Raw genomic sequence first — 25,501 nt, 5'->3', positions numbered from 1 at the left:
TGCCACCAACTGTTCTTATATCACTTAGCGCGCACACGCTGGGTATTGGGAAACTGCACTTAGACCCACCTAACACACGGCAGGGGGTGAGAATTAGACACCTGAGTAGGCCCTACCTGGACCATCCACAGTGGAACAGGGCCTTGGGACTGGCTGTCCTAACATTATCCTTCCTGGGCTTTCTCCTTCATTAAGTGGAGAATGAGCAAGAAGGGAGGAGAGCCTAAGGCCCCTGGAAATGAACGGCCCTTGTGCCACAAAGGCCAGATTCCAGTGTGCTTGGCTATCTAGAGCCTAGTGGACCAGCCTCCATGAGCAGCTGGGGCTCAACTTAAGACAGCCTGGGCAAGGCTAGTCGGACTAGACATCTCCCATCCACAACCCCAAGAGCTGGTTAGTCCGCCTCTTAGAAAATTGATAGAAAGGGGATAATCTGTGGGTCCCTGGAAGACAAAAAGGTAGACTGAGAAGCTGTGCTCAGTTATGTCTCAACAGAGCCCCAATTCAGTTCTCATGTCTACATTAGATCTAATGTGTCTCTGTATCTTGGGGACAAGAGGTAGGCAGGTAGGTAGGTAGGCAGGCAGGCAGGCAGGCAGGCAGGCAGGCAGGCAGGTAGATAAATGGTAGATATATAGATAGGCCTAAAATATAGTCACCACACAGAGGATGGATGGATAGATAGATAGATAGACAGACAGACAGATAGACAGATAGGTGGGTGGGTGGATGGATGGATGGATGGATGAGCAGGCGAGTGGGTAGATGGATGGATGGATAGATAGATAGATAGATAGATAGATAGATAGATAGATAGATAGATAGATAGACAGACAGACAGACAGACAGACAGACCTAAAACATAGTCTTCACACAGAAATGCAGTCATCCTAGCTGGACTTTACCTTTCTAAGTGTGGCTGTGCTGCCTGGGTCTCCACCCATCTGCACTGTAGGTCTGCCAGCCCTTCAACCCCAAGACAGGAGGGACTAGAAGAGGCTCCAACGTAAGATGCTAAAAGGAAGAAAATCCCTGCCTGCTAAACCACAGCACACTGTCTACCTCAAGCAGGATAAGATTGAAAGGTGGCCCATAAAACCATTAAAGCATGGCTATAAAACCACAGCAGACGCCAGGACGTTTGCACCGACATCACCGTTTCTCGGTTACAAACACACCAACAAAACAGACATCATTTAGAGCAGAATTCCAGAGAACCACTCATCCACCAGTGGGCGGACCGTCAAATTGGCTCAAGTTCAATGTTTGGCCATGCAGGTTCTGCATGGGCTCAATAAGCCCTGAGCCGGAAGCCCCCGGGATATCTACCCTGGGGCCCGTGGAGCCTGGGCACCCACACACCTGTTTGGAGTCAGGAGTGCGCAGGTTCAGGCTGGCGGTGGAGATGGTCAGGGAGATGCTCATCCCTGCGAACTGGAGGTTGCTCTTCCCCAGGATGCTGGACAGCATTTTACTCGGAGGCTGCGAAACGCAAGGGTAATATTTTAGCTTTTGACCCAGACTCTGGGTCTCAAAGGGTGGAGGCTGAGATGTCAGCAGACCCCCCCCTCAGACTCTCACTGCCTCCTCCTACCCACTAAGGCACCAGAAGACAGGCCAGTGTAAAGTGGAGAAGCTGGGAACATTGGAGCCCAGGCCAATGATTTATAAAACTGTCAAAGGCCTAATGTGTAAATTCTGGGGAGAACCCCTTGTCCTCCTGGCTACCTTGATCACATGCTAGTGTCTCACGGATCCCTTAGATGTAAACCTGCAGAAACCACACAGATAGGGACATCACAACTGTGCAGACACCAGAACCCGGTCTCAGTACACCAGGACTCAGACTACCTTTTAGAGGCGGTGAAAGCACTGGGTCCCAGGCTTACAAACACCCTCAGAGGGTCAGGAGGCTCTCTCCTGAAGGGAATCCTCCCCAGAAGTGGTTCTCCTGGAAAGTTCAATTAGAATCTGGCTGCCCAGAGCCAGGGCAGGATGGAGAGACAGGCTGGTTGTGACTGGTGTCTCCATCACATGCCAAAAAGTCCTTATGGGAGTTCCAGAGAGCTTCAGTGTCCAGCCAGGCACCTTCTCCTGGATCCCTGGGCTGAAGCCCCCTCCTATGTCCTCTAGGACCAACCTACACTTTGGGTTACAATGTCCTCTGCTCTCTATGCCAAAGAGTTCCTAAACAGACACACAATTCTTTTATCCAGTGGGAGAGACAGTGTAGCAACTAAGGCTGTCTAAAATGGAGCTGGGAAACAGAAGGTCACATCTCTCTGCACCTCAGACCACAGGATGTTCCTGTGACTCAGATAAGAGGCCAAATGCAGACCCGCTGGCCTGGTAATACCAACCACCCAGTGGGGAGTAGCCTAGTTAACGAACCAATCAGAGTGGATTTGCAGTTTAGGGTGCCTGCCCAGCCAATGGCCTGTCCCCAAAAGACAAAGTTTAATGGAAAGCTATTTCAAAAGAATGCAGCCTGCTGAACTTACCTCCGGGTTGCCCTGGTTTGGCCTACCCAAACCTCAGCTCTCTGCTGCCAGATATATGCTATTTCCTTTAGTGTTCCTGCCAATTTATTTCCTTCTTTTTCTTTTTACTTAACACTTCAAAGGGACCTTTTAGAGAACTCATGTCGCCTGTGCGAGAGTCAGGTCAAGTGCATCTGGGGCACAGCCAGGAAAGCGGCTGTTACCCCCATCTCTTCCCACCAAGAGATACACAAGGGAACTATAAGACCCATTAGGACCACTTCCTCCAAGAGACGGTGGTCCCTTCGAGAGACAGTGGTCCTCCTTGCTGCTCCCGGGAGACACCTCACTTTCCAAATTCAAGATTCTAGCCTGAGCTGTCAAGTTCTGTGCCCCACACCCAGTTGCCCTATAAGTTCATGAATGTCCCCAGTTCTGCAGACAGAAGTGACTTGGAGACAAAACTATCTGAGAATCCGAAAGCTCAGACTGAGGCAGATATGGGCTCTATGTGGTAGGTGTTCCCATAAATCCCTTCTAAGTGGATAAAAGTTATGATTGTGGGAACTGAATCATTTATTTCTTAGATACTTGAGAGAGACATTTAATTCAATGTTTCCTTTTTTTGGTTAGGATATATATATATATATATATATATATATATATATATATATATATATTGTGTGTGTGTGTGTGTGTGTGTGTGTGTGTGTGTGTGTGTACAGGTGCAGATGTGTGCATGCATGTCAAGACTAAAGGTCATCAGGCGTCTTCCTCTAAAACTCTCTACCTTGTACTTGGAGACAGTCATGGAACCTAGAGTATACCAATTCTGCAACCCTGGCTAGTCAGTGAGCCCAGGCACAGCAAGATCAGCCTATTTCTGTTTCTCCAGCACAGCATGTGCTGCCATGTCAGGCATTTTACATGGATGCTGGGGATCCAAACTCATGTTTATGCAACAAGTACTTTACCAGCTGAGCTATCTCCCCAGCCCTAGATATTCCCCCTCTTAATCCAGCCATATACGGGATGGAACATTCTAGAAGTATAGTTGAACATCCAGCCTCTGGATCACGTGGTCTGGCTTGACCATGGCCCCAGCTCCTATTCACATTCTGGCTTGTCAGCCCAGAGCCTCAGGTTTTGTCATCTATGACACGGAGCTTTCCGATGACATAACTGAGGCAGCTCAGGAAAGCCAAGCATCCTGTCTTTGGAAACGCTATGAGGTAACCTCTAAGCCCAGCTATTATTGGAAGTTAGTTTATACAAAGTTGGGACTACATCCATGGCATCTGAAGACAGCAAATACTTGCTACCCAGTTTCCTGCTATGTTAACCTGTACTCTTCAGGCCTCATCTGCTGTGCCTGGGTTAAAATACAATGAGCTACTATGTATCTTTCTGGGACCTTGCGCTGAAAGCTTGAATCAGCCAAATGCAAGTATTTACACCATAGTAATTGGCATTGTTACGAATTCAATGCCCCGCCTCCCTCTCTCAACTCCAGGATCCAATTGCTAAGCATTTGCTAGGATATACCACTGAGGTGGCTGGCACAGGAGCTGTTAGGGGTACACGAGTTCATGTACGCAACAGGATTCAAGGGGTGCTTAGCCAGGTGTTAATGGTTATCGATGTCTCCAGGGTTTAAGCCACAGCGAGTATCTACAACATCTGCTTGAGAGCGACCCAGAGAGTGACAGTGTCTTAGCCTTAGGTGGGTGCTTTACCTTAAGGAAATGACAAGACCAAGGTCATGTAAGAACACAGTAGCCAGCTATGTGGGTGAAGACATGGAGTATGGCCCCAAGAGGACACGAAGGAGGTCACAGACAGGCAGTGAGGGTGACTGTACCTTTCTCTTCTTGAAGGCTCCTTTGGCGCCTGGCACAGCTTCGCAGACACGGCTGATGGCTTCCCTGAGGGCAGGGAGAGATTCATTTTATTACATGCCAGTCAGAGTTATGTAACTCGGAGAGAGTCCACACTCAGAGGTCCAGGGGAAATAACTGCCTGCTTATTTTAGCATAGAGAATTGGCCTTCCAAGTGCCTCTTCCCCAACAAGCAGAATTAAGCCAAGCACAGACATGTCATCTTAAAACTTTTGTCATTTTCCAGCTCTTCCCTGGTGCGGTCACGTGATTATCAACGACGCATTTTATTTCTCCCTTTTCGGCATTTAACCAAGACTTCGTTTTTAAAGTCAGCACCTGAAATGAACTCTCCCCAGTGTTTTCTTTGGCTGTGCCAATCATGTCTTTAGCAACAATGGTCAGATTATGAGGACCAAGCCTATCCCGCCACCACAGCTCATGGAGATCCTTCTGAAGTGGCTCAAATGTCACCGGAGGAAACATGATTCTCGTTGTCAGACTCCTAGCTTCCTCCATTTTAAATACAGCCAGCTGGGGCTATAACCTGGTTGGTAGAGTGCTAGCTCAACACTTCTGAAGCCCTGAATTCCATCCCAAGCACCCGACAAGACCAGGTTTGGTAGTGCATAGCAATAATCTTAGCACTCTGGAGGAAGGGACAGGAGGATCAGAGATTCAAGGACATCCTCACCTAAATGGTGAGTTTGAGACCACCCTGGGATACATGAGACCCTGTCTCAAAACATAAAAATAAATAAATGATTACAGCAACAGCAGCAGTAGCAACCCTCCCCTCGCAGTCTGCACCATGATCACCAGTAGACTTTTCTCTGCTGCTAAGCCAGCATGTTCTAGCATGTTCTCTAGGTTCTGTATATTTCACCTAATCATTTTAATTTGCAGTGGCCTTAAGGATTGAAGGACTGCTGAATTACCAAAACCCAGAGGCATGAATCGTAAAGGAACCCTGTGGTACAAGGGCCAGCCTATGTGCAGGGTAGGTGTGCAGAACAGTATTGGTTGAGAAGCTTGATGTGCTAGGCACTGTCCTGAATCAAGGGATGAGACGCCCTCATATGAGGGACACTCCTAGGGTCCAGCAGGGCGGGGGTCCCACACACTGGTCTTATCCAGTGAAGGCTGGAGAACTGGAAATGAAGAAAAGTCCAGACAAGGAGGCTGTGGAGGTCCGAATCACCTGTGGAGGTGTACCAGGCTACAGTGGCAACTCCGGTGGCCTTGAACGCATCCACGGCTCCACGCTGTGACTCTCAGTAAGTGAGAGATGATTGGGAGAGGATCCGAAGGCGGCTTCAAGTGAGGAACGCCTAAAGGAGCTGGGAACACTTCTCAACTCCCACATAAAGAGGGAGAAAATACCGCAGGAACTTAGAAAAATAAACAAACGGGGACAAGAGAGGGACCGAGTGAGCAAGAGGAAAATGACTCCTCAGAGACAGCCAACCAGTTTCCCAAGCAAAGCACTCCTCACAATTAATGTCTGCCGTCTCGTTGAAGAATAATCATGGTCTCAGTGCTACCGCTTCAGGAGACGTCCTTGTCAAATTAGGGCAGGGACCATGCAGGCGAGCTTCATGCTTGCCATTCAATGCATTGTGAGGACAGGGAAGAAAAATGGGTTTTTGACAGTTCAGGCGCCAGGAAGCCTGCACAGGATGAGTCATCCTGACCTGGAAAAGCGAACCTGGAGCAGATGTTTGGGATGACAGCAGTGCTCCTATTTTATTGTATAATAGCCATCTAACGGCGCTTCTGCCCAAACAATGAAATACGCACCATCAAATCTGCTCAAAGCTAACTCCTTCCTTGCTTTCAGAACACAGGGGGAAGGGGAGGGTGTTGTCTTCTGTAATGAGTTAATATGTGTGTGTGTGTGTGTGTGTGTGTGTGTGCTGACATGCACATGAGTGTGCAAACACCTGCGTGCATGCATCTCCATTGGTCTCCACCTTATTCCTTTAATTCAGAGTCTCTCACTGAATCTAGAACTGAATCTAGCAGACAGTACAATCTAGCAATCCTCTTGTCTCAAAAATACAGAGAGAGAGAGAGAGAGAGAGAGAGAGAGAGAGAGAGAGCAAAGAGGTATAGGCATGTATAACCAAGCCAAGCTTTGGTTGGTTTAAAGAGTGCTGAGGATTTGAACTCAGGTCCTCATGTTTGCACAGCAAACATTTCACCTGCTGGGCCATTTCCTCCGCCCTATGCTGTCTGCTCCAGGTGTGCTTTATTTTTTACCTGTTTGATATTTCCAGGTGTGTGTATGCGTGGTGGGGGTGTGAGCACGTGTGAGTGCAGGTGCCCCCGGAGGCCAATAGAGGGCAATCAGATCCCCAAGAGCTATAGTTAATGGAGGTTGTGAGCCGCCCAACATGAGTTCTGGGAACTGAACTGTGTCCTCTGCGAGAGCAATGTGTGCTCTTACCACTGAGCCATCTCTTCCTGTTTAACTTTACATGTTTATATGTGTGCCTGTGGAGATTGTTACTAAAGACGCTGTCTACCTAGTTTTGTTTTGTTTTGTTTTGTTTTGTTTTTGAGACAGGGTCTCTTGCTGGACTGAAACTTACTAATTCTGTAGGCTGGCTTGTTAATGAAGCCCAGACTCCCTCCTGTCTCTACCTCCCCACCCCTGAGACTACAAACCGAGATCAGAGGTCTAACCTAGTCAGCCACAAGTCATTTGCAGCTGGTTTCTATTCCAGGGAGGGGCATCTGTATTCAGAGGGGGCTGCACAGCGTGACTGGTTACAGACAGAATGTCCTCTCAGAGAGGCCCATGAGGTTCCCTGAGCACAGTCATATACCTAACATTTTATCTTTTAAAATCTTCAAATACGAGTCAAGCCAGCGCTCTCTGTTGAGCTCACACACTCGAGTCGATCCCTAAGGAACCCCCGTGAGCCCTCAGAGTCCCCCAAGGTCTTCCCATCAATGTGCTCTTCAGAAAAAAAAAATAGTGCTGCCTTAAGAATGGCCACGGAGTCTAATTCTCACATGATCACACGTGTGCATAAATCCTCACTTCAACTTGAGATGGTGTCTATTTCTGTTTGAAAGAGAAATGACACACCATTAAAAACAGCAATATTTAGATGTCTGAAATTAGTTACTTTAACTCCAAGGTCTAATTTTAAATGTAGCTCTTCTCAATTTCCTTCCTGGCCTTTTGTGTGTGTGTGTGTGTGTGTGTGTGTGTGTGTGTGTGTGTGTGTGTGTGTGTGTGTGAGCAGTGCTGTCTCAATTTGTTCATTTAGCAATATTTTAGTTCTGTGTAATTCCATTTAATCCCCGTCTGGAACCCAGGTACCAATTTTGCTGGTTTTTTTTTTAATAGTAGAGATTGCTTCTTAGCATTCCACTCAGTGCAGCCCAATTTCAAGAAGCTAAATCCTGACCTCAGTGCTCCACTAATACGAAAATGGAACATTTGGCAAGCTCAGCAAGTCCTCTGAAAGCTACCAGAGACAGCCGGGCCAAGACACTAACCTTCAGGTTTATGACGACGACACTACCCCTCTATCCAGGCCAGCATCCTCATCAGTAGGGCAGACACCTCTCACAGCTGAATCCTGTTCTTGCCAGTGCAGAACTTTAGAACTGGACTTTGCACAAATGCTCCCAGCGAAACAATAAAAATATAACGGGGGAACAGTTGGGTGATTTCTGCCCTCTTCAGTTTGTATTTAAATAGGAGGAAGGGTAACAGAAAATGAAATACACTCAACAATAAACAAGGTCTAAGTTTACATGTGTGTGTGCACATGTGCACATACACACGCGTGCACGCACACGCACACACACACACACACACACACACACACAATGAGTGAGGGACAGCTCTTCAGAGGGAAGCAGTCTCTAGCCCATGCTTCAAGTGCAAATTATCAATTCTTGGGTAATCACAAAAAGAAGCTGTTATGGTTTTTTTTTAAGATGAAAATATTAAAGACGCATAGGGAGAATTCTTTTTAATGATCTTTGAGTGGAAGGTTGATGTGAGAGTAAGATACCATAAAAGGAAAGAAATACCAGTGCAAACTATAGCATCAAAATAAAAAATTTAGGCAAGTCAAAAGACAAACCATCTCAAAATCAGACAGGAAAAAAAAAGAACAAAACAAAACACCGAAACCCCAAGGACAAAGTTAAGACTGGGGACAGAGGGACTTCAAGCAAGAAATGAGAAATGTTTTGTGAAAATGTGGGAGGCATCTCGGCACCATCCCTTTGGTTACGCATGTGCCAGTGAGCAAGTTCCAGCAAGCGGGGCTCCGAGGTGAGTGTGGTGGCCATGAATGGCATGAATGGTCACACTGGGGACCTAAAACTCAGAGAGCAATGGATGCTTCTATATAGAAACCAAAGGGTGAGAAAGAGAAGGAGAAGTCACTGTAGAAGGGGTTCATGAAGGCCCCATCAAAATGAGGAGAGAGAGCAGGCTGTCCTGGCAGAGCAGAAGATAGGAGACACGTGACAACAGTGGGTCAGGAAACTGGAGTCCCCTTGGGAAGTGGGCAGCCAATATCCTAATCAAAATGGAGTTTTGTTTTCAGCTCATTCTGAACTGAAATGAGACTGGTTGGGTCTCTATAGAGTGGGCAACTCTAGGGTTTGTAGGTGGAGACAGGACAAAGGTTGGGGGTGGGAGGATTCCAGACTCAAGGTGAGGCTGTTGAGGCTCAGGGGCAGAGGGTGGATTTTTGGGGTCCAGGATGAGCGTATGGGCCATGGATGGTGGTGGCATAATATGTGTGGAGCCTGAAGTCCAATGGCAGGGTGGGTAGAAAGCAGCCTAGAAGCTAGGGCCTGGGGAAGTTCTGTCCAGGGTGCTGACAGTGTCCCCTAGCCTGCAACACCGGTCCTTATCAGACAATGGAACGCCTCTGGGAGCACCTGACTAAACACATGGTCTTTTCTTCTGTGTTCATTTTTCTATGCCACGTGGCAGCTAGATCACATTGGAGACCTCCATAGCCAGGGTAGCCTAGACTCTCCCACGGTCTTCTGCCTTCTTGCCCTCCCCATGGCAATTCTGCCAGTGCAGCTTCCTCTTTGCTTCTGTATAGAAACACAAATATAGATGAGATCAGAGCTGAGGGCGGAGTCAGATATACAGCACAGAATATATACGGTCCTCATTTATTTCTGTTGCTAGGTTAAAATTCCCTTACAAAAGCATGTTACGGAAGAAAAGGGTTATTTTAGCTCACAATTCCAGCTTATAGCACATCACAATAGAGAACTAAAACACAGGCAGGAACTTGAAGCAGTGTGTCACATCATATCCACAGTCAACACAGAGAGAAATGGATGCATGTATGCTGGCGACTCCGCTCACATTTCCCACGCTTCTACAATGGGGGATCCAAACCCAGGAAATGGTGCTGCACACAGTGGGCAGGATCTTCCCACATCAATGAACATAATCAAGACAATCTCCACAGACCAACCTGACTTAGGCACTCCCCATTGAGACTGTCTTCCCAGGTGATTCTAGATCACATCAAACTGGCAGTTAAAACTAACCATTACGTATACAGAAGGAGGAGGGGGAATAAATTATACACTATAAAGTTTTGGTATCTAATTCTGGCTCCAAACACCACATATACTTCTAACAATTATAACCTGATGGGTTACAGAATATGATCCCAAAAGACATAATCTCAAAACAAAAGAAATCTAGAAAAGTAGTCATAGATCCATGTGTAGGCATAAATTCCTGAAGGTGACTGTTTTGATACTTTATTTCCCCACATTAGTTATTCGACTCTTTGTTGCAATCAGATACTTGAGAAGACACAATTTAAGGGAGAAGAACTCATTCTGTTTCACAGTTTGGGAGGGTACAGTCCATTGCTGTAGGGAAGGCACAGTGACCAGGGCGTGAGGCTAGTAGGTAACATATCCACAGTCAAGAAGCAGAGAATCTGGTTATAAAACCTCAAGTCCGCCCAGAGCGACCTGCTTCCTCCCACCAGACTCCACCTGTAAAGTGTCTATATCCTTCTCAGACAGAACCATCACTGGATGAGACCAAGTAGCATGTTGGAGATACTGTTGAGAGGTCTGGGTATGATCCTGAAGCCCCTGCCTCTCTCCTCGCTCCACTGTAAACATACGCCTTTCGAGGTACAGGGACACAGGTACACCGCTGGCTCCAGACATCCTTGCCTGAGCTGTACCAAGCCTTAGTAAGTCAAGGACAGAACCAGAATTGGAACTCAGTTTCTGCTGGCTGGAGAGATGACTCGGCAGATAAGTGAGCACAGTCACCTGCAGAGAATCTGAGTTTGGTTTCCCGTGCATGTCAAGATGGCTCACAGCCACCTGTAACCCCAGCTTCAGGGAATCTAATGCCTCTGACCTCCACGGGCACACCTGCTCATGTGTACATACATGCCCCTACACACGTGCACAGAGAGAGAGAGAGAGAGAGAGAGAGAGAGAGAGAGAGAGAGAGAGAGAGAAAGACAGAGACAGAGAGAGACAGAGACAAAAAGACAGAGAGAGACAGAGAGAGAGCAGAGAGAGAGAGAGAGAGAGAGAGAGAGAGAGAGATTAAAAGTAAATTCAATCTTGGAAAAACAAAACAAAATAAAAATCACATAAATCACATCTAAGTTTTCTCTTTCCCAGTCCAGGAGAACACAGCAAAGTCAAACACACAACAGGCAGGTGGCACCACTGATAAACACCAGTTCACCTACAGGAAGGTAGCACAGGTCCCTGGTGTTAGAGGGAAACAGTCTCTACGCCTCAACTTGTATCCTCCAGCACTGGCCCTTCCCGGTGAGAAGAGCTCATGGGGAAATTCTGTGGCCCCAAAGCCATGCCCTTCCACACAAGGCTGTGCTGCTGATGGCACCAAAGAAGCCAAGCCGTGGACCTCCTGATGTTCTCCAGGGCAGCTGCAAAGCAGCCATAACCCCTTGGGGCCAAGTGGCACAATGCAGGGAGATCCAAGGCTCCCACATCACACCTGTGACATTTTTGGTGGTCCACCTGGCTCATCCAAAGGTGGCCTCCTTTGCCAGGACTTCATCACTCCTAAACAACTCCATACCACCATTATAAACCCAAGGACATTGCCAAATATGACAGATCAAAGCATCAACTCCTAGAAATCTGTGGCTCATTGGTTTTAATATGGCTCCCCTGCCCCATATTAGTTATGTTTCTGTCACTTCAATAAATATCCTGACCAAAGAAACTTGGGCAGGAAAGGATTTACTTTAGCTAACAGGTTATAATCCACCATTTATAGATGCCAAGGAAGGAACTCAAGGTAGGGAATTGCAGTAGAGACCATGGAGGGAGGCTGCTTACTGGTTTGCTCCCAGATACACATTCAGCTTATGTATCTGATGTAGCCCAAGGCCACTTTCCTAGAGGCCGTACTGTCCACAGTGTACTGGGCCCTCCCACATCAATTAGCAGTCAAGAAAATGCCCCCACGGAGATGCCCACAGGACAATTGTGGGAGGCAATTCCTTAATTACGGCTCCCATTTTCCCAAATGTGTCAAGTTGACATCCAAGTTTAGCCATCATATTCAACAACTGAAAAAAAAAAAAAACTTTAATAGGAAGAAGTGAGGAACAATGAGTCAGCAGAAAGTTGTGCATCCAGAAACGATAAGTGGGAGAGAGGACAAGAGAGGGTAGAAAGCAAGGAGATGCCGGGACCATGTCACAACCAAGGTGTGGGACAAAAAGCACCTTGAGTCCACAAATCCAACTGTGGACCCAGCCCAAGCCCTGTGGACGAAGCCAGCATCTGCAAGACAAGAGAGAAAGTGCTGATTGGCTCCTTGTTTACACATAGCACTGACCAGCCTCCCAACCCATCCTAGGTTGGTGACATTTATTTAGGCGACACTAACCTTGTGGAAAGTTCTAATTCCCTTTTCTGATCTCACTACAGGGCTAGCCTACCATACCAGAGTGCTTCTTGGGTGAGGGGTACTGCAAAGCTCTTGTGTGGCTCCCTCCTCATCTCTGACTCCTATTTGTCATATTTGTGCATCTCTATGGGGACATAAATGGGACATTCCACTAGCTGAGCTGAGGAGGAGAGGGACAAGAGGGGGCATATTCTAGAAAATGCCAAGTAAAGTTTCCAGGAAGCTGGGGAAGGTGGCCTCTGAAGGCAGCTTGGCAGAGTGAGAGGGGGTAGTGTGGTGTCTTTATGATGAGAAGCTATACCTGACAGGGCTTCCTGTCTAAGCTCTGCCCAGTACTCCAAGGTGAAGGAAAGTTCAGAGCAGCAACTCAAAGAAAGCCCAAGTGTATGTACCACCGTCCTCAGTGCCAGGCCTCAAACGCATAAACTGGACATAAACTGGACTGAAACACAAGGAACGTTCTTCATTCTTTCTGGAACCCTGTGACATTGATGGAGTCAAACTGAATCTATAACATCCTCCAGCACTCAGTTTTCCTCAGGTCCTGAAGGTTCTTGGAAAGGGGGCAGACCCTGGGAGAAGCCCCTGACTACCCTGCTCACCTCTTCATCTGATAGCCAAGGAGGTTACCCCATGACCAGCCTCTCCTGGAGTGAGGAAGCAAGCAGTCCATCCCTCCCCAGGCCCACAGCAAACAGGAGGGGCAGCCTGGGGCAGCCTGGGCCAGCACCCAGTAGCCACTTGGGATCTTGTCCAGGGCAACATAGCATGCAACTGAGCAGGGCAAACCATGTGCTAGAGCGCACTCAGCGAGTTTCCCACTCTCCTCAGCTTTCGGGGTAATGCTTAACACCCAGGCCTGGCCTTCAGAATTCAAATAGCCCTTCTCACAAGTAGGGAGGTAGCTCAGTTGGTAAGAGCACTTGCTTAGGATGCACAATGCCCTGGCTTCCATGTGCAGCACCACATAGAACTGAGTGTAGTGCTTGTGATGTAGCGCTCACTGAGAGAAAGGCAAGGGGACCAGAAGTCACTCCTGCTACATCATGAGTTTGAGGCTAGCCTGGGATATGAACCCTGTCAACCTGTCAAGAAGAGAAAGGAGGTAGAATGAAATGAAAGAGAGGTTCTCTCTCTCTCTCTCTCTCTCTCTCTCTCTCTCTCTCTCTCTCCCTCTCTCTCTCTGTGTCTCTCTCTGTCTCTGTCTCTCTGACTCTCTCTGTCTCTGTCTCTCTCTGTCTTTCTGTCTCTATCTCTGTCTCTGTCTCTCTCTCTCTCACACACACACATACACACACACACACACACACACACACACACACACAATAAGTGATTTACAATTGTAAAGGAACAAGAAAGAATCGACATTAGCAATGGTGGTACAAGGCCAACAAGAACAGGCTGAATTCCTAAACTCCTGGTAACAATGGGGACACCAGATCAATACACCAGAGACCACCACCCACAATGTGTCCCCCTAGCTCTATCATCCCTGTCGTCCTAGGCCATCAGGCCTAGTGGGGCAGGTAAAGGCAAAGACATTTGACTCTGTTCTTAGACCGCTGTGGATGCTCCACAGACAATAAGGAATCATGCACCACAAGAGACAATGGTCGAAGAGGAATGTGCGTGTGTACAGGAAAAGGGTACGACAGGAAGGGAGGCCACAGACAAGATAATGAGGGAGTGGCAGACATACAATATACTGCATTCACCACGCACGGCAAGTTCAAGGTCAGGGAGTCTACCCTAGACTATGGGCAGCACAGTGGGGATGGCTGCTCTGTAGGATAGGGGCATACTGTGGGAAGGCTCCCATGGCTTTCTTGGGGAATGTTCTCACTGAGGTAGAAATCCTTCAGTGAGTGTTTGAGACAACCTCTCCTCAGCCTGCCCCTTGCAATTGGTGCTCTCAAGAGGTATGCTGGCTGATGGAAAAAAAAATGAATGTTTAAGCCCAAAAGAAAATAGGGAAAAGAAAACAAGACCAAGGGGACCAGGCCACAGGACTGGGGTGTCAGGCCAGGTCAGAAGGAGCCATTGTCAGTTCTGAAGCAAGAGAACACTATGATGACCTAGTTTGGAGAACCAGAATGGTGTGGTTTGATTCTGTGACACTGAGGGGTCAGACCCAGGGCCTCTCACACTCTAAGTGCTGCACCTCAGAACTACCCCGGTGGCTTGTCAAATGGCTTTGGGAGACCCTGGTGAGGGAGGGAGAGGCAAAACAGGAATGCTGGCTCCCACAGTAAAGATGTGAGCTCAGGAAATGCACGAGAGAGAGTACAATGCAGAGGTGACGCTCTCATCCTGGTGACCCAGTGATGTCATGGCAGAGGGAGAATGTGGCAAAAGCAATGACAGCATGCAGGACTCTGACCCTGTCCTGTGAGGTGGCATGCACTTATCTCTCAGCACAGAAATTACCAGACCCCCCCCCCATTTTCTGAGTGAGAACCAGAGACCACCTACGTTCACACAGCTGGGAAGTGGGAGCTGCCGTGCTTTTAGCTCATATCACCAGCTGTGTGTGCTGGAATACGGTGCAGCCTAGAACATCTGGCTTAGAGTGATGGGCGAAGCCTCACCACTCAGACATCAAGTGCCAACTCCTCCTGTGCAAAGGGACTTTGGGACAATGAAGTCATACACTATGAGCGCGAAGGAGATTCCCTGCAGAGGCCTCAGTGAGATCAAACCTCACGCCCACCAGGTGGCTAGCCTCAGAACCAGCACCGGGACATGCAGATTGCAGAACTCAAAGCCTTGCCCGTGGCTTGAGGGACTGTGAGCTGTGACTGCTTCGGGAAAAGCATGCAGCTCCTGAAAAGATCTGACGGGAATTCGCACAGGAGCCCAGAGCGCCAAAGGCAGGGGGTCTGCACACCCATCATCCCGCAGCCTCATTTGCACCAGCCAAAAGCTGGAAACAACCCAGTGATCCAACAGCTGAAGAGGCACAGTGTGGCAGATGCAGGCAGTGAAACCACACCTGCTCTACAAAGGAAGGGAGGCATGACACCCCAACACCATGCCTGAAACACAGGGGCTCTAGGGAAGATGAGCTAAGCCAGGCACAAAGGAGGGCTGAGACTGTGGGTCTGTTTTTTCATGTCTTGCCAGCGTGCACGCATGAGTGTGTGAAAGTGCCTTCTAAGACCAGAAGTGGCCAGAAGATCTTTTGAAGTTGGATTTACAGGCATTTGCGAGCTACAAGGTATGGGTGCTGGGAGCCACACTCCAGTCTTCCTGACAAATCAAAACATTCTTAACCTCTGAGGCACCTCTCCAGCTCCCATACATATTTCTTTTATGATAAAATCAATTCATTGCTAAGGCATGGGGATTAGCATAAAGCAACTTTCTGAGACACTGGAGACTAGATAAAACTTGGAGGACAACTTTGGTTGTCCTAATGTTGGCAGGGAGGCTGTGGCATCTCATGATCTCATGGGTAGAGTTTGGGGGTCTGATAAACATCTCCAAATTTACAAGAGACCCACCTCAACAGATAAAAGTCCCTTCTCTTCCCACTGACCCAAGGCATTGGGTGGGACCAGCCCCATAAGAAACAAACCCCTGCGATACATAGTTTACTATGTATGTGGCTGAACCAACATGTACTTTGTGGATGGGGAGTGGAGTAGACTCCCTCATAACCCCTAAGTTCTCATCCTTCCCCGGATCACCAGACTGCAGACCACTGGGCAGCCCAGAGTCCTCCCCATCACTGACTAAGCCACAGATCCATGATGGATTGGAAAAGAATGTGGGTAGGAGTCCTCTGATAATATGCCAGGGCAGATGTAAACATCTGTTCATTATTCTTGAAACAAACCCTCCTGTACCCCAGGCTAGCCTCAATTCATGTAACTAAGAGTGAACGTGGGCATCTAATCCTTCTGCTGTGGATGGAACTATATAGTCTTATACATTCTTGGAACATACTCTACCAACTAAGTCACAACCCCACCCCATAAACAACTGCCCTTAATTATTTCTCACGCTGTGAAAGATCAGGTGTCCCCAGATGCCATGAGAACAGAGGCAAAGGGGCAGCTCATGCAGCTGACTCAACACATGTACACACACACATGCATATAGTACACACAGCACATACATGTACATCATACATATACACATCATACACATCATGCATACGTACATCATACATACACATATCACATACATCATGCATACACATATCACAATCATACATATACACATCACACACATCATACATATCATACATATACACATCATATACATCATACATATGCATATACATATCAAATACAAACATCATATATACACATTATACAACATACATACATACACACATCTCACATACATACATCATACATACATCATACATATACAAATTATACATATACACATCATACATACACAAATCACACATATACACATTACACATGCATCAGACATACACACATCATATGTACACATCACACACACACACACACACACACACACACACACACTCAGTCCTGGAGAGAACCAAAATTGCTTGGTTGGAAACAGAAGAAGCAAGACAGGGAAAGGCCAGAGCCCCACAAAGTGCCATGGCAAGGTAAGAGCAATATGTCATGCCTGCCACCACCTCTACAGTGAGCATGTCTCAAGGCAGCTGTTCAAGCTCATGGGTGGTGGTGGCCTTGGGTAGGGTGAACACCCCATTGCAAGAAGGCCAGCCCTGGGCACCAACAGTCAGCCTGGGGACCTGAGGCTCACAATAGATCTCAGTAGTAAGAGTTCTTATCTAATGTGTACAAGGCCATGAATGAATGAATGAATGAATGAATGAATGAATGAATGTTTGTTTGTTTTTAAAATAGAAAAAGGCACCCATCATCTCCCCAGAGGAGAAGGCAGGCTCAGGATTACTGTTCAACATCCTGTTTCTCTCTCAGATCATAGCTTTAAGTACCAAAGTGCACTTAACTAAGTTATAAGAAATTGCAAATTGACTAATAAAATTTTCAGAATGCAAAGATTTTCCCTCAAAAAAAAAAAGGAAGGAAGAAAAAGAAAAAGCTATCAACATCTTCCATTTCTTCAAAGTTGGTAAGAAGGGGTTAGTAAAAACATGAGAGAAAGGGCATTCTACCAAAATACCAAAATCTGAGTTTTCTAAAGGAAGTGACTTTCATACTGCCAAACACGAGTGGTCTCCTTCATTTACATTGGTAAGCTGGCCCTGAGGCAGAATAGAAATGGAAATAATTTAACATAATATTTGGTCTTCAGACCTCTTAGCCAATTGCTTTCTCTTGACTTTATTTTGCGCCATTAAGTAAAGGCTTGAAAACTGAAGATTTTACCGTGTGCTGCACTGTGGATTCTTGTGATGGTTGAGTGTCGATTGTCAACCTAACATTCAGGAGGCAGGCCTCCGGGTGTACTTGTGAGGGGTTGTCAACATTACAGTTACCGTCTGAGAATTCTGGCAGGGATTTCTCTCGGTTGTGTTATCAATGTGAGAAGGTCTAACATAAGTGTAACCCGGACCTTGTAAGTAGAGAAGGTGAGCCCCATACAGTATGCATGGACTCACGGCTCTCTGTGTCTGATTGCAGATGTCATGTGACTAGATCCCAAGCTCCAGCCTCTGTGTCCTCCCTGCTATGACTTACTAGAGCCTGGAATTGTGAGCCAACCTAACGGATTCTCCTTAAGTTGCTTGTGTCGGAGTATCTAACCTCTGCAACAGGAAAAGAAACTAAGGCATTTCTAAGAATCCCTGTTACCAAGATGAGCTTATGGAGAAAACTCGAACCCTCGACTTAAAACGATCACTGGGCTAAGACAGAATTAAGAGCTATTGGTGAGATAATACTGCGATTCCAAGGCAGCACAGATGAGTTCTCCACTATAAATAGTGTAAACATAAACGCATCGACAACAAATATGGAAAATATTCAACCTTGCCTGGCAAGACGGCGGGCAATAAAGACACTTACTTGTTGTCAAGTCTGATGACCAGAGATAGATCCCCGGGACTCACAGAGTAGAAGAAGAGAACTGATTCCTACCAGTTGTCCTCTGACCTCCACATACGTGTAGTGGCCTGCGTGCCTCCTAGTAAATAAATGTGACTTTAGATTCTTTTTGTTTCTAAGTTGATCTTTGTTAGTGTAACAAACACAGTGGGTGGTTGTATACTGATCTGATACTATGTAGTTTTTCTAAATGTTTGCTCTTGTATCTTCTGTGTAGCTGCTTCAGGACTTTAGATACAGATGAAGATGGTTTTACTTTGCTTTGTCCTGTTGGCATGGCTTTTTCCTTTCTTGTCTCATTGCTCTGCCTGGGATCTCTCAGACAGTGTAAAATAGCACCCATGAAAGCAATGTCACTCTACCTCCAGTTCTTAAAGGGAAATGTCCCCACTGTGCACTGGTGCAGGCTGTGTGTTTGTGGATGCCCTGTCACTGCACTGAAATGGTTTTCTCCTCCCATTGTTTCCAGGCTTTTATTGGGCAGTTTTCAGCCTCCATCTAGCTGTTCATACAATTTTTTTCTTCATTTTGAATTTTAAACCCATTCTATATATAATCCTTGCAAAATACCTTCAGAGTGTGATATGTTATCTTCCTAAGGCATATCTGGGTTCCATTTGAAAGTTCCTCATAAGAGGTTTGTGTCTATGTCTGTGAGGTGTTCTCTTGGGTTCTTTTCTTTGACAGTCGCTGTGTGGTTTTAGTTTCAGGGTAACATTGGACTCATGAAGGGAATTGGAAAGTGTCCCTTCTGTTTGCTGGAACAGATTGTGGGAACTGGTGCTACCTCTTCCTTAAGTGTCTGGAGCCATCTGGCCTTGGAGTTTTCTCCATGGGGAGGTCTTCTTTCGAGATGAGTTTCATTCAATAGATAGAGACTATATAGGTCACCTGCTCTTCATTCAGGGAATTTAGGACAGTTGGACCCTTCCAGGAATTCATCCGTGTTGTGTGTGTTATCAAGTCTATTGGCACAGCTGCTCTGTTCCTTATCTCTTCTCAGTATGCACAGTTCAGTATGGACGGTGTCCAGCCTTCCTTCCAGATGTCGCGTGTGTTCTGTGGCTCTCCTCTCCCCTCCTCTTCTTTCCTTCTTTTTGTTTTCTTCTCTCCTAATCCTATTCTCCATCTTTTCCTCTCATCTCTCTTTATTGTCTTTATAGATCTTTTATGCTGCATTACTATTATTTATCATCATCATTGTGTGTGTGTGTGTGTATGTGCGCATGTGTGTACATGCACTCCATAACACAAATATGAAGGTCACAGGACAACTTGTAGTTCTTTCTTTCTGCTGAGATTAAATTCATATTGTCCAACTTGTACCAATTAGTCATCTCCCCATTGCTAATGATATAATTTTAAAAGTCACCATTGCTTTCACATTTTTATGCTTGATCTGAGTCCACTTTTGTCATTTCCAGAGCTCCTGGAGTGGCGTAAAGGTCAAGGAGACCTGGGAAGGCCCTGGTAACCAGGCTGTCAATCAAGAAGTGACTCATTGACTTGGGCTCCAAATCTGACATTTCTAGGAACACTTTTGTCTTTCCTTTTCTCTGTAAAAGAGGTCTTGCTATCACTCAGGCTGTCAATTCTGTATTCTGTGTTGTGTGTCTCTCCTCTCCATTCCTTGTGCTCTTCCTGCCTCAGCCTCCTGAGTGCTGGACTCACAACTGTGTGCTAGTTCACTCACAGGAATGCTTTTTATATTGCTCTATTTGCCTCTTAAAAGATACAGAACTGTTATTTTGTTAGAAATCTTGTGTACAATAATCCAGAATATATATTTTTTGCTATATACTCACTGACTCTAAGCGACAACAGAGCATTGTGTCATGTCTAACAGGTTGGGAGGGGTGTACTCAATGCTAGGAAACAACAGTTTAAAGCAGATCCCAAGAGAAGTGGAGCGGGTTTGGGAGGAACACTTGGAGGGGATGCTGGCCAGGCCAGGCGGAACTCTGCAAGCTAAGAATGCCCCAGCATTCTGCAGGTGGCAGAAACCCCGTGGGGTGTACTGAGAATCTGCGTGCTTCAGAAAGTTGGTCTTTTAGCAGGAACAAGGGACTGCAGCCAGCAAAGGCTCCATGGGCAAAGCACACGTGTAAGGATCTCATTTTGGATCTCTAGAACCCACTCCACATAAACTACACAGAGTAGTTCATGGATGTAATCCCAAGTCTCCTACCATGAGCTGGGAGGTAGAAACAAGAGAATGCCAGAAAGCTTGCGGAACAGCTAACCTGGTATATGTACCGGATACACTAAGAGACCCATCTCCAACAAGGGGGAAGGTGAGGGCAGACATTTCAGACTCTTCCCAACTCTCATATACACACCATGACATGTGTGCACTAGCACTCACACACAAATGCATAAGAACACACATATATACATATACACATACATACACATACATGCACACATATGCATATATACATACATACATACACACAGAGAGACATACACATTCATACATATATACAGATATACAAACATACATACACACACATGCATACATATGCATATGTATATATACACATATACAGAAACACACAGACATATACATTCATACATAGATACATACATATATGCACACAGACATACACATTCATACATACAGACAGACATACAAACATACATATATATACATATACATACAGACATACACATTCATACATAGATACATACATATATACACACATACACATGCACATACAAATACATACACACAAATACACACATACAGACCATATACATTCATACATAGATACACAGATACATATATACAGACATACATATGTGCATATACATACATACACACAAACACACATACAGACATATACATCCATACATAGATACATACATATATATATATATACATATATACATAAGCACACCTTTTTACAATTGGAACAAAGAAAATCAAAGACAAGGGTTAGAAAAGAGAGAGAGAGTGGTCACCAGGAGGAGCTGGTGATCCCTGGTAACAAGAAGGAAGTATGACCTGAAACAGACCTGAGTTGTGGTGACAACAAAGACTGACAGGAGAGATGCCAGGAGGGCACTGTGGTGGTAGTGGTTGGGGGAGAATAACCTCAACACAGTGACATACTAAAGACTGTGGCCTCTCTCTGACCATCCCAGCATCACACACTGTCAGATGGCTTCTGTAAATACAATTCTGCACTACAAGTAAGTGCTGAGGGATGGGGACAAGTTTTCTCTTAACCTAGAAGTAGTACATGCCACTGTGCGTGTGTTTAAGGCAATGAGATCTGCCAAGAGGAGATAACGAAAATAAAAATTCGGGGCCAGTGAGATGGTTCAGAGGATGGAAAGCTTGTCACCAAGATTGAATACCCAAGTTCAAGTCCCAAGCCCCATGTATTAGAAGAGAACCTACTCCAACATGTTGTCCTCTCACTTCCACACATTTGCTATGACATGTATGTATGCGCGCGCGCGCGCACGCGCGCACACACACACACACACACACACACACACACACACACACACACACACACGATCCTCTGTACCCAGATCCTGCTGAGAGAGAGCTGGTCTCCCAGGAGCGCTGACACACCTGAGAGCACAGGTAAGACAACCACTTCTGCTCCAAAGGACCCACCCAGAGCCCTCAGGAAACAGGAAACAAGGAGCAGTCTGGGTCAGAATCCTTCCAGTTTCCTGTCTGCACTTTGAGCTGACCCTGTACCACAGCTCTCCAGACCCAAATCCTGCCAGGAGAGAGCTGGTCTCCCAGGAGTGCTGACACACAGGCTCACAGGAGGGTCAAGCCACTGTCAGAGACAGCAAGACCAGCTAATGCCAGAGATAACCAAATGTCGAGAGGCAAATGCAAGAAACTAAGCAACAGAAACCAAGGGCACTTGGCATCGTCAGAACCGAGTTCTCCCACCACAGTAAGTCCTGGATACCCCAACACACGGGGAAAGCAAGATTTTAATTTAAAATCATGTCTCATCATGTTGTTAGAGGACTTTAAGAAGCACATAAATAACTCCCTTAAAGAAATACAGGACAAAGCAGGTAAACAGGTAGAAGCAGCCCTTAAAGAGGAAACACAACAATCTCTTAAAGAATCATAGGAAAACACATTCAAACAGGTGAAGGAATTGAACAAAACCACCCAGGATCTAAAAATGGAAATAGAAACAATAAAGAAAGCACAAAGGGAGACAACCCTGGAGATAGAAAAACCTAGGAAAAAGATCAGGAATCATAGATGCATCACCAACAGAATACAAGAGAGAGAGGAGAGACTCTCAGGGGCAGAAGATACCCTAGAAAACATTGACACAACCATCAAAGAAAATAAAAAATGAAAAAAGTTCCTAACCCGAAACACCCAGGAAATCCAGGACACAATAAGAATATAAAACCTAAGGATAATAGGTATAAAAAAGAGCAAAGATTCCCAACAAAAAGGGCCAGTAAAATCTTCAACAAAATTTTAGAAGAAAACTTCCCTAACCTAAAGAAAGAGATGCTCGCGAACATACAAGAAGCCTACAGACCTCCAAGTAGAGTTGACCAGAAAAGAAATTCATGATTGTTGAAACACCAAACGCACAAAAGAAAGAAAGAATATTAAAAGCAGTAAGGGGGAAAAGGGAAAGTAACATATAAAGGCAGACCTATCAGAATTACACCAAACTTCTCAACAGAGTCTATGAAAGCTAGAAGATCCTGGGCAGATGTCATACAGACCCTAAGAGAACACAAATGCCAGCCCAGGTTACTATATCCAACAAAACACTCAATTAACATAGATGGAGAAACCACGATATTCCATGACAAAACCAAATTTACACAATATCTTTCCACAAATCCAGCCCTACAAAGGATAATAGATGGAAAACTCCAACACAAAGAGGGAGACTACACCCTAGAAAAAGCAAGAAAGTAATCTTTCAACTAACCCAAAAGAAGATAGCCTCACAAACATAATTCCACCTCTAACAGCAAAAATAATAGGAAACAACAATCATAGGTCCTAATATCTTCCAACATCAATGGACTCAATCCCCCAATAAAAAGACATAGACTAACAGACTGGATACATAAACAGGACCCAGCATTTTGCTGCATACAGGAAACACACCTCAGAGACAAAGACAGACACTTCCTCAGAGTAAAAGGCTGGGAAAAATTTTTTCCAAGGAAATGGTCCCAAGAAACAAATTGGAGTAGTGATTGTAATATTGAGTAACATTGACTTTCAATGAAAAGTTATCAAAAAGGATAAGGGAGGACATAAAGGGTGGACATATTCATCAAAGGAAAAATCTACCAAGATGAACTCTCAATCTTAAATGTCTATGCTCCAAATACAAGGGCCCCTACATTCATAAAAGAAACTTTACTAAAGGTCAAAGCACACAGTGCACCTCACACAATAATAGTAGGAGACTTCAACAGCTCACTCACCCCCAGACATGGACAGATCATGGAAACAGAAACTAAACAGAGACATAGAGAAACTAACAGAAGTTATGAACCAAAGGGATTTAACAGATATCTATAGAACATTTCATCCTAAAACAAAAGAATAGGGATTGGGGATTTAGCTCAGTGGTAGAGCACTTGCCTAGGAAGCGCAAGGCCCTGGGTTCGGTCCCCAGCTCCGAAAAAAAGAACCAAAAAACAAACAAACAAACAAAAAAACAAAGAATATACCTCCTTCTCAGCACCTCATAGTACCTTCTCCAAAATTGACCATATAATCAGTCACAAAACAGGACTCAGCAGATACAAGAAGGTAAAAAAAAAAAAATCCCATGCATCCTAACAGATTATCACTGACTAAGGCTGGTCTTCAGTAACAACAAAAATGACAGAAAGCCCGCATTCCCATGGAAGCTGACCCACTGGCTTCTCACATTCTCTAACCCGGTAAAACTTTCACTCCATTGCCTTCAGACCTGTGAGTCGCAGTGTCCTCATCCCCACCCTCCACCCCATCAGCACAGTGGGCTAAGAAAGGGCACATTTCCTAACCAGTGGCCTGTGCTGTTTCAGTGTGTTTGTTTTCTCCAGCCGCATCCCCACCACGAGTAGGTTCCTGTGTGGAAGTTGAAGGAAAGGGAAAAGGACCGGTGAGGTCTGGGCCAGTGGGAGTCTTGGGGATTATGTGGCCCCATGACACCTTTGCTGGGTGCTGAACACCTTTTATCCAGGGCTCCTGATAGTTATTTTCTCCTGGGGGTGAATGACACCAACTCTATTATGTGTGCAGGAATTATTCCAGGGGCTTCGTGTTCTTGAAGTCATGGTGACATTAACTGGATTAGGGCGGCTTTCTCATTTGAGAAACACCAGGTGAGGTAATACTAGGGAGTCTTGCCTTCATAAACCCACCACACAAAACATGTTATACTCCGTACTTGGCCACCTATCACGCTGTAGCTGATGAAGGTGACCCGTGTCCACCTGCTCCCTTAGGACTGAGAAGGGGGCGTATCACCATTTCACCCTTACAAGTAGGATAAGTCGATTCTTGGATCCCAAATTCTCCCTCTCACTACAAAGCAACCCCTGTGTTGATTTCAGTCGGCTGCGCCAGAGAAAGGAGCGAGTCTATTTTTATAGCCAGCTCCCCCGAAGCCCAGCAAGTCTCCGAATGGAGGAGAGAGAACACCAGTGTGAATTGGCCCTCTCTGGCCCCCGTACACTCAGGCAACTCAGAATAGCTGTCTCTGGACTGGGAATGAACCTGCCCATTCTAAATGTACTTGTCCTAAGATTCTTCCAGCCTGACTGTCTCACCCCACACCCCCAACAAGGACGAGAGGAGGCAGGGAGGAAGGACTCCGTGTTCCCATGTTTGGGTGTTACCTGTGCATGTGTGTGCTCTGCCTTTGGAATGAAACTCAGGTGACATTGGAACACTGGCCTCCGGCAGCTGGAATATTTGTGTGCTCTGGTCTCCCATCGATTGGTATTTACATTTAAGTCTGTGCCAAGCACAGGAGGTTCGGCAGAGGCCCTTGGTGGTCCAGATTCAGGGCAATGGGCTCATGCACTCATGAAGGTGAAGGGCTGTTAATTTGGGAATGTGGTAGAGGGCCTCCCTGGACAGGTGGAGTCCAGGAACACTTCTCTGAAGAGGGAGCAGCAAACACTGATCTGACGGTTTGTATATGGTTGGCCCAGGGAATGGCACT

General features: G+C 46.0%; 1 protein-coding gene across 1 annotated transcript in view; it reads right to left on the bottom strand.

Moving 5' to 3' along the window:
* Positions 1-25,501, bottom strand: part of Shc3 (SHC adaptor protein 3) — a 120,765-nt gene that overhangs the window by 40,321 nt on the left and 54,943 nt on the right. The window contains 2 exon segments of the mRNA NM_001105743.1: positions 1,363-1,482; positions 4,342-4,405. Of these exon segments, the coding sequence (NP_001099213.1) occupies positions 1,363-1,482; positions 4,342-4,405 (184 nt within the window).

Source organism: Rattus norvegicus, chromosome 17 (assembly GCF_021556685.1).
Source record: "Rattus norvegicus strain SHRSP/BbbUtx chromosome 17, alternate assembly SHRSP_T2T, whole genome shotgun sequence".
NCBI classification, from domain to species: domain Eukaryota; kingdom Metazoa; phylum Chordata; class Mammalia; order Rodentia; family Muridae; genus Rattus; species Rattus norvegicus.
This window is presented reverse-complemented; position numbering and strand designations above follow the sequence as displayed.